This window comes from Mastacembelus armatus, chromosome 9, assembly GCF_900324485.2.
Source record: "Mastacembelus armatus chromosome 9, fMasArm1.2, whole genome shotgun sequence".
Taxonomy (NCBI): domain Eukaryota; kingdom Metazoa; phylum Chordata; class Actinopteri; order Synbranchiformes; family Mastacembelidae; genus Mastacembelus; species Mastacembelus armatus.
Window position 1 is genome coordinate 24,385,295 of NC_046641.1, and position 8,546 is coordinate 24,393,840.

Here is an 8,546-nt window from a genome sequence, read left to right on the forward strand (position 1 = left end):
ATGGAAATCTGTTCATCTAAAAATATTTTCCTGCAGCTGCTTCCCAGTCAAACCTTTCCAACCACATTTACATTTTCAATCAGAAACATATTCCAAATGTTTTGTTTGGGCTGATATTCAACCCGCCTTTGAACCAACAAACATAAGTACTTTTTAAAATACAAATGAAATTTTAAAACTATTAACCTGAAATTTTAGGACTTTCCACTTCAGAGAAAATATTGCAGGGTCTGGTTGGTGCATATTTTTATTTGTGTGCTCCTGGGATTTCAACTAATAACGTCAACATTTCTAAAATCCTCTTTTTTTTGTAAGGCTTTTATTGTGAAGTGGCTTCAGGAAATATTAAATTCCAGCGTGAGCTCAGAAAGGTCCAGTTTGTGCTGTGTTAAAGTTGTTTTCTCTCACTGGCTTCAGCCAAAACAAGAGAATTACTCTCAAATATGCCAATTGAATCTTTTACGCAGGGATCAAATGAGAAAAACTGGAATATCCCAAATCAAACAAGGAGGTTTGTGAGTGAAGGTTGTTTTAATGAAAATCAGCCTGTCAGAGCTGTGTGTGTGTGTGTGTGTGTGTGTGTGTGTGTGTGTGTGTGTGTGTGTTTTTATTAAATTACAATAAAAATGCCAGCTGACATTAACTCCAGATGGAAACGGTAAGAATTGATCTGTGTTTTTTATCAAAGCAGAACCGTCCCAGCTGCCTGATAACTCCCCGTCACATGTTTCAGGGCTGAAACAGATTCAACTTATATTTAAATCCACTGAACAGAAAACTCAACTGATACGAAAACAATGAAACATAAATATTTTTTTATCCGAATCAAAATGAAACACACATCTCTGGCATGAGGACATGTGAGTGGAATTAAAGATTTAAGACTGAAGCCTGATGGTGACGAATGGGGGCAGAACTGATCACTGAAGGATCAATCTGTGACCTAAATCTGAACAAAGCTTCACAGACTCTCCCTGAAACTTGAACCCACATAATCATTCATTCATCCGAGACTGATTGACAGCTATAGAACTGACTGACAGCTCTATCTATCCAGTGACAGACACTACGCTGACGTAAACCAAACTCCATTCAATTTCTTGCGTATTTAAGGACCGTCGTTCGCTTTAGTGTTCGTGTTATTGGCTGTGTGATTGAATGAGGTTTTCTGTGTCTACAGAGGATCTTTGTCAAATCTGAAATGAAACCAACTCTGACGTCACCAGATTTATTTAGAAAAAGCTGCTTTACAAACTGGGAGCACAGAGTTTTAAAGACATGGCTATAATGAAGAAATACGGTCAGTGTGCATTATGGGAAATGTAGGATTCAGTGTCTTTAGAGTTTGTCAAGGGGCAAAGAGTCAGGATATCCTAGTCTCTGCTGAAGTCCTCAAACGTCACGTCGGTGCAAAACTACATCATTAAAAAAAATACACAAATTTTAACATTTTATTAATTTAACTAATCAATTAAATGAATTATCACTAAATTGAATTGCAGAGTGATGAATTCATTCTGGGCATTTTATTTAAATTCAATAATTTAATTCATTTAGCTTTGAGCCTATGAATGAGGTTATTTTTTGTTGTTGTTGTTTAGGTTATTTGGTGTAAAATAAAAAATGTAAAACAGAAAAACTGTGTCATAAATAATAAATTGTCCCATAATGTGAATATATTTATCAGCTCAAAACATAGTTTGTTAAAGGTTTAATGAAAGAGGAAAAAACGTGTGAGCAAAACATATAAAATAACTGACGACCATTAAAATTGATGAAGTTATTAAAACATGTTTTTTAAAAATGACGTAAAAAGACGTAAAAAGGCACGTTTTACATGCAATTACATGACGAAATTATTATTAATGTTTTTATTGTTATTATTATAATTATTGTGAATGTAATTAATAACCGAGGGCGGACGGTGGGGGGTGTATGTGGGTGACTGCTTTATCTAACTCCCCCCCGCCCACCCCCAATTACACACACACACACACACACACACACACACACACACACACACACACACACCCCAGAGACCTCAATACAGCCGTGTTGGGATGATAAATAGCGGGCCGGTGGCCGGTGGATCGATCCCGCCCGTTCTCTCTCTCTCTCTCTCTTCCTCTCATCCTCACCCTCATCCTCACCCCCCTCCGTCCTCCGTAAACACAAAACTATATACGCCAATTAATTCCTGCTTGTCCCTCCATCCCTCATCGGCCCTGCCGGCGCGTATCGACGCAGATTACTGCTGATGGTCCGTTTTATCACCGCGGAATATACAGCGAGGAGCGCGCACACGCACACATACACATACAAATACACACACACACGCACGGACACACGCTGCCATAACGCCTGGAAGCAGAAACAGCGATGATGATGAACTGGACAGTCCCGGAACAGATGTCACAGCACGGACACGGTGTCCGGCGCTGCAGCCGTGCGCGTCCTTTAACACCATTATTATACAGATAATGCAGCAACGGATTATAGAGAAATATGTATATAATAATATAAATAATAATAATAATATAGAAATATATATGTACAAGCTGATTATTTAAACCTCAGACTCAAAGATCCACCTTAAATTGAGATATTATTTAAATATTTTAAACGCCATATTTAGGCCTATGAATAAACTAAACTACAACATAAGAATATTTTTTAATAAATCGTAATTAGGCCTAAACACGTCAAAACCAACAAGTCTCCGACTAAAGAAATAATAAAGAAATATTACACTAAATTATGAAACTGAGATATTACAAAATAAACCCTGGGATTTAGTTTTGACTCATCGAGCAGACATCGGTTATTATAGAGAAATGCGGATTAAACCCGTTGAGCAATGTAAAATAGAAACAGGCTGTTTAGTTAAAACGAATAAAACAGAAATGATCTCCGGGGTAGGTTCTGGTGTGTGAAGGAAAAAAGCAGCACATTTCCACCTTAAAAAGTTTCGGACTAACAGGCTCCGGGTTGAGCTCCTCCTGCGCAGCGGGACCCGGGCCGGCTCAGACCGGGAATGGGGCTTTGACACCGGACAATTTCTGCACCGAGTTTGTTTGTGCGTAACGGGACGATCCGAATTTACTGATGAAACGCACCTCTGCGCCAGACGGGAGGAGATTATACACACAACCACGACTCGTGCGTGCGTGTGTGCGTGTGCGTCTTTTGCGCATGACGGCGCTCTGTCAATATGTGTCCACACGCGCGGACTCGCAGCGGGTCCCACGCAGTAAAAGAGTCTGATCAATTCACGCGACGCTTTAATGACTTGAAGACCAAAAATATCAGGTTTCAAAACATTTACAGGCTGAAAAATATTCGAGAAGCTTTAAAAAGAAGGAAAAAATAAAGAGCTGGTTATTGAACTAATGCGCAGTAACTTGGAGAAAACTCCTGAAACCAACGTGTAAGTGATCGATCAGTGTGATCGGAGTTTAAACGGATTAATCAAAGCGACTCGGACACGACGCGTTGAAGACAAACAGGTGAGAAGGAAAAAAAAACTCGTCTTTCCATTAAATCCAAATGGACTCTGGTTGGTCTTAACTGTGACCTGCTGCAGTCTGAGGGTTTGACCGCTGACCCCTGACCTCTGACCCTCCTCCCCCAGCTCCTACTGTCCAACATGGCGGGTGTCAGATCAACTGTAACTGCCACAGACTAAAATCATTTATTTTACTCATATTTGTCTAAATTCATGGTTTTATATTAAACCTATAAACTGTATTTAATATTAAAATGTGTTTTATTTTTATTTTCTGACTGTGGAAATAATTAATTCAAGATTTATCACTAAATAAATGTTTAGCTGCTGTTAAGATCTGGCTCCAGTTTCATTTATATGTTAGAAAAAAACCTTTAATCTTATTTAAATACTATAAAAATATTTATAAATCCAAAAGTAAATAAAAAAAGTAATAAATTCACAGAAATAATTTTTAAAATCACAGAACTAATTCCTACATCTACAAACATATAAACCTGAGTTCATAATAAAATTCCCAGTCAGCTCAGAAATCCTGGACAAATATTAGAGAAAACCTGAGAGTTAGTCTCTGTAGCTCGGAGCGTTTCAGCTGTAGAATAAAACACAACAACGTCCTTTTGCAGGTAAATATGAACAAAGTGCTACAGGTCAACGCTGAGCCCCGCAGGACAGACCAGATCTGACGAGGTCAGAAGTCACAGCTGAGCAGCTGGAAAATCAAAGGCGTAAACTCTGGTGTGTGTGTGTGTGTGTGTGTGTGTGTGTGTGTGTGTGTGTGTGGGTGTGTGTGTGTGGGTGTGTGTGTGTGTGTGGGTGTGTGTGTGTGTGTGTGTGTGGGTGTGTGTGTGTGGGTGTGTGTGTGTGTGTGTGTGTGTGTGTGTGTGTGTGTGTGGACGTACGGTTGTTGAGCTCTCCGGTGTGGTTGCTCAGGGGGATGATCTCCATCCTCTGCTGTCCGTACAGGTAGTAGTCCAGCTCCTCCGATGTGAGTTTGAACCTGGTGGCTCCTTTCCCGCCCTCCTCGCCGCCTCCCCCGCTGCCGCTCTTCACGCTGGACGACACGACCCCCACCCCCCCACAGCTCTGCTCTTTGGCCTGATGGAGGAGCCCCGCTGCTGGGTTGTGACCCTGCTGCTGGGTGTCTGGGGGGACCACCACCATAAGATCTCCTCCTCCTCCTGGACCTCCTCCTCCACCGGGCCCAGCACACACCGGGGCCAACGCCTGCCCAAAGAGCGCGATCTGCTGTGGGACAGGCAGCTGGGAGAGTCCTGCAGAGGTGGAGATGGAGATGGAGGAGGTCGGGGCGAGGGCTACTGCTGCTGCTGCCGCTGCCGCCGCTGCAGAAGAAGAAGCTGCCGGGGACGATGTGGAAGAAGAAGATGAGGAGGTGCAGTGCGCGGAGGCCAGGAGGTGGCTGTGCAGGCGAGACGGGCGCAGGCTGTCCACGGGGATGGAGAGGCGCTCAGGTGGAGGCGGCGGCTGGCCCAGAGGAGTCTTCAGCTGCGCCTGAGGGAAGAGCTGCTGCCAGTGCTGCAGGTAGGACGGGTCCACCTTCAGGAAGGCCGAGCCGCTCGGGTCACCCGGCTTCAGCATGGCTGCCCAACGACTGCTGCAGGGAAACACCGGAGGACAAGGCGTCAATGTCCAAACACACAAGAGATCAGGGCAGGAGGCAAACACACAACACACACACACACACAGGGTCAATATGAGTCTCATTAAACCCAAAGACTGTGTCACATTCAGCACCAACATGTGGGATGCAGAAAATGCACAAGGCCCAGTTTGAATTGACGGCACGCTTCCTTTCCTTTATGAGATCTACACGTCCAACACACAAACATCCACGTCTCCCTCAACGTCCTCGGGTTCAAGTCGTTACACGAAGATTTTAAAGGCAGTGAATTTACCTACTGAGCACAAACAAGTGTAACACCGACCAAAGGCCAAGTTCAGCCTCCTCGCTCACATCTCACCTGATTTATTTCAGGGGAAACGGAGCAGAGCAGCGTTCCAGCCTCAGACCTTCACCCTGAAACATGTTGTGTTTAATCTGCTCCATCCACATTTTGCTCCACAGATCAAATGTTTTCACACATGATCTGCATCATCCCTGAGAACGTTACTCATTATTAAAATGAACTGGAGCCACATTAAACTGAACTGTCATTATTTTAATCTTATCAAACGTCACAGCTTTAAAATTAAACCTGAGCCTGAATTAAATGTTCACCAGAGACTCAATTTGATTTGTCACCTAAACTTTACGTTTTAGCCAAAACAGAAAAATACTCACTGCTTCTTCATTTAAAATTATAATTGTGGTTTTATTTAGGACCTCATTTAGGTCATTTAACAGACCAAGACAATTCATTCATTTAACACTGAGGTAAATTTCTGCTCCAGGTATTTCAGATTATCCTGATTAGTTTCTCCAGCGCCCACTGATGTTTGAGGAGGAAAAACAGATTCCTGCTGTTCGAGGACAAAGTTGAACATTAACTCTGCTGTGACTTTATTTATCAGAAAATCTGTTGGTTTAGATTTTACACAGGGTTTTTTTATTTTATTTTTATTTTCTTATCAGCTGAAAAATATGTAAAAATGAATAAATAATTCTCCAGTTGCTGCATATTTTGTTATGGAAATATTTGGCATCAAAATCTGATATTTTCAGTAAAAGCTTCATTTTGTGTCTGTTCGGTCTCATCACATCGGACACTGGATTTACTCTAATCTCACACCCTCGATCCTCCTAAATCCATTTGGTTCCTCACACACTTTAGAAAAACGAGTTGTGGTCTGTTGGTTATGAGACGCTGAATGTCACTGAGACCTCAGAATAAATGGACTAGAGCCGGACTGACCCTGGCTTTAGTCCTGCTCCGCTCCGCTGTGTCGGGCTCCGGGGGTTGTTGTAGCGCGGGTTTTACGCACGCCAAGCGCAGAAAACGCTCCAGATAAAAGTAATAAAAGCGCAGAAACTCACGAACACTTTGGGTTCATTTAAACCAGGAAGTGATTAAAAGTTTCCCATCAGGGTAAATATGATGGTCCGCATAAGTCCCAGTCGGATCGGCGGTCCGGCGTGCTGTTTGTGTCCGCGCAGGGGCAGCGGTGGGCGGGTAGAGTCGCGGGGGCGCTCCGCTGGGTTTTCCCGGACTTTCTCGGACGTTGTGTTTTTGTTTTCTAATGTGGAAGTTGTTGAAGCGAGGAAAAGGCTTACTGCTGTCAGGGTGTGTGCGGCTCCTCGGCGCTGATTTCCGGGCAGCGGTGGAAGGTTCGTCCCTCCTCCAGGCTGCGGTGAACCATCGAGGGGAGCCGGGACAGTTCGCTGCGTCCTGCGCGTCTCCGGAGCCAAAACTACCGGAACAGCTGCTACACGAGCCCCTCTCTCTCTCTCTCTCTCTCTCTCTCTCTCTCTCCCTCTCTCTCTCTCTCTCTCTCTCTCTCCGTTTCACCCTCACTGGCCGTCTCCCCTCCTCTCTCTCTCCCATATCGCCCATAGTCTCTCTCCCTCCTCTAATTCACACGCACGCTTCTCTCCCTCGACTCCCGCGGTCAGTTTCCTCTTTTCTCCATCCTCAGGTTCATGTGTTCCGTCTCTCATCCTTTGGCTTCTCTGCTTCTTTTTTCCAGACTCAGTTCAATTCAAATGATCATTATTGACGCCAAATATAAATGTCCATATGGTCCGGAAGCTCGTGCTGCATGTAGATCTGTATCAGTGCCATAAGTTACCAAAAACCCTGGGTCTGAGACGGGTTTTACCTTTTCCTGTTCTCTCATAGACGGTTCAGGAGACAACAGGCTACTACATGTTAGAGGCCCCACAAGCCATTTTCTCTTTCTTTGTGTCCATGTTGCTTCTTTGCCTCACTGACTTTTCAACTGTCACTTAACTCAGAGGCACCCCAGGGTGCCCCAATCGGCCCATTCATTAATCCATTCACACTCATGAAGAAACATTCAAATCAAATAAAATGACACTTTGCCAACCTGCAGTGATCGTGGGTCTGATAACATGGCACAAGTCCAGCTCCAGCGTGAAACAGTTTTTGTTTTTTGGTCCATGTTCTACAGCCTCACATGAGTTAGCTCGTTAGCTTGGTTGCTAATGGGACAGTGAGTTCACACTGAGTCCTGCATGGGTCCAGTTTTCCAAACCTGCACGGTCAGAGTTCAGATCTGCTGTTGTGTGGAAAACACTCACAGGTTCAGGTCACACTCGTTGCTGTCCAAAGTGACTCCCAGCTGCTGCCAGTCATCGGGTCTGGAGTGACGGTGACTCGGAGGGTCTGTTGTGATATTTTGAACAGAGAAGTTGGAATTTGCAAGTTTCCAGTCTGAAATTTCTCCTGGGACGACCCCTGAACCTCGCCAACCCTGACCTCAAATCCAAGATGGCTGCTGCAGGAAAGGCTGTTTATTAGCACATCTGTCTCATTGGCGCGTCATCGTCACGACAAACTTCTCTCTTCTGACCACAAGAGGTCGCCTTTTGGGGAAACGATATGTTAGACCAGGGGTGCCCAATCCTGGTCCTCGAGGTCCACTGTCCTTGCTTGTGTTCCAACTATCCCTGCCCTACCCACTGCTCATTACCTGGATCAGGTGTGTTCAGCCAATCAGAAGCCAGGGGATACCATTTCACTTTGTCTTCCCTCACTTCCACCCTCATCTGAGATGGTATCTTCCAGATTCTAATGGACTGAACTCACCTGATCCAGGTAATGAGCAGTGGGTAGGGCAGGGATAGTTGGAACACAGGCAGGACATTGGCCCTTGAGGACCAGGACTGGAGACTCCTGTGTTTAACCTTGAGATCTTGTTTTGGAACCAGGAGTCTTCTGCACAGTAAAAACCACCTGTGTGTGTGTGTGTGTGTGTGTGTGTGTGTGTGTTTCACTGCCTCTGCAGAAAATGTGCTTCTCATTTGTCTTCGTTCGTCTTTGTGGAACTTTGAACCTGTTTATCTGCTCGGAGCAGCAGTACAGATCATTATTATTACTACATTTATTATTATGATTGGGAG

The 8,546-nt window shown here is 44.3% G+C and overlaps 1 protein-coding gene across 1 annotated transcript in view; it reads right to left on the reverse strand.

Moving 5' to 3' along the window:
* The window catches only part of prdm6 (PR domain containing 6), a 114,221-nt gene extending 107,362 nt beyond the window's left edge, over positions 1–6,859 (reverse strand). The window contains exons 1-2 of the mRNA XM_026321186.1: positions 6,738–6,859; positions 4,408–5,120 (exon numbers count right to left, since the gene is read on the reverse strand). Coding sequence (XP_026176971.1) covers positions 4,408–5,104 — 697 coding nt within the window. The 5' untranslated portion in view covers positions 5,105–5,120; positions 6,738–6,859. The remainder of the gene's footprint in view (positions 1–4,407; positions 5,121–6,737) is intronic.
* Between the last annotated feature and the right edge of the window lie 1,687 nt (positions 6,860–8,546).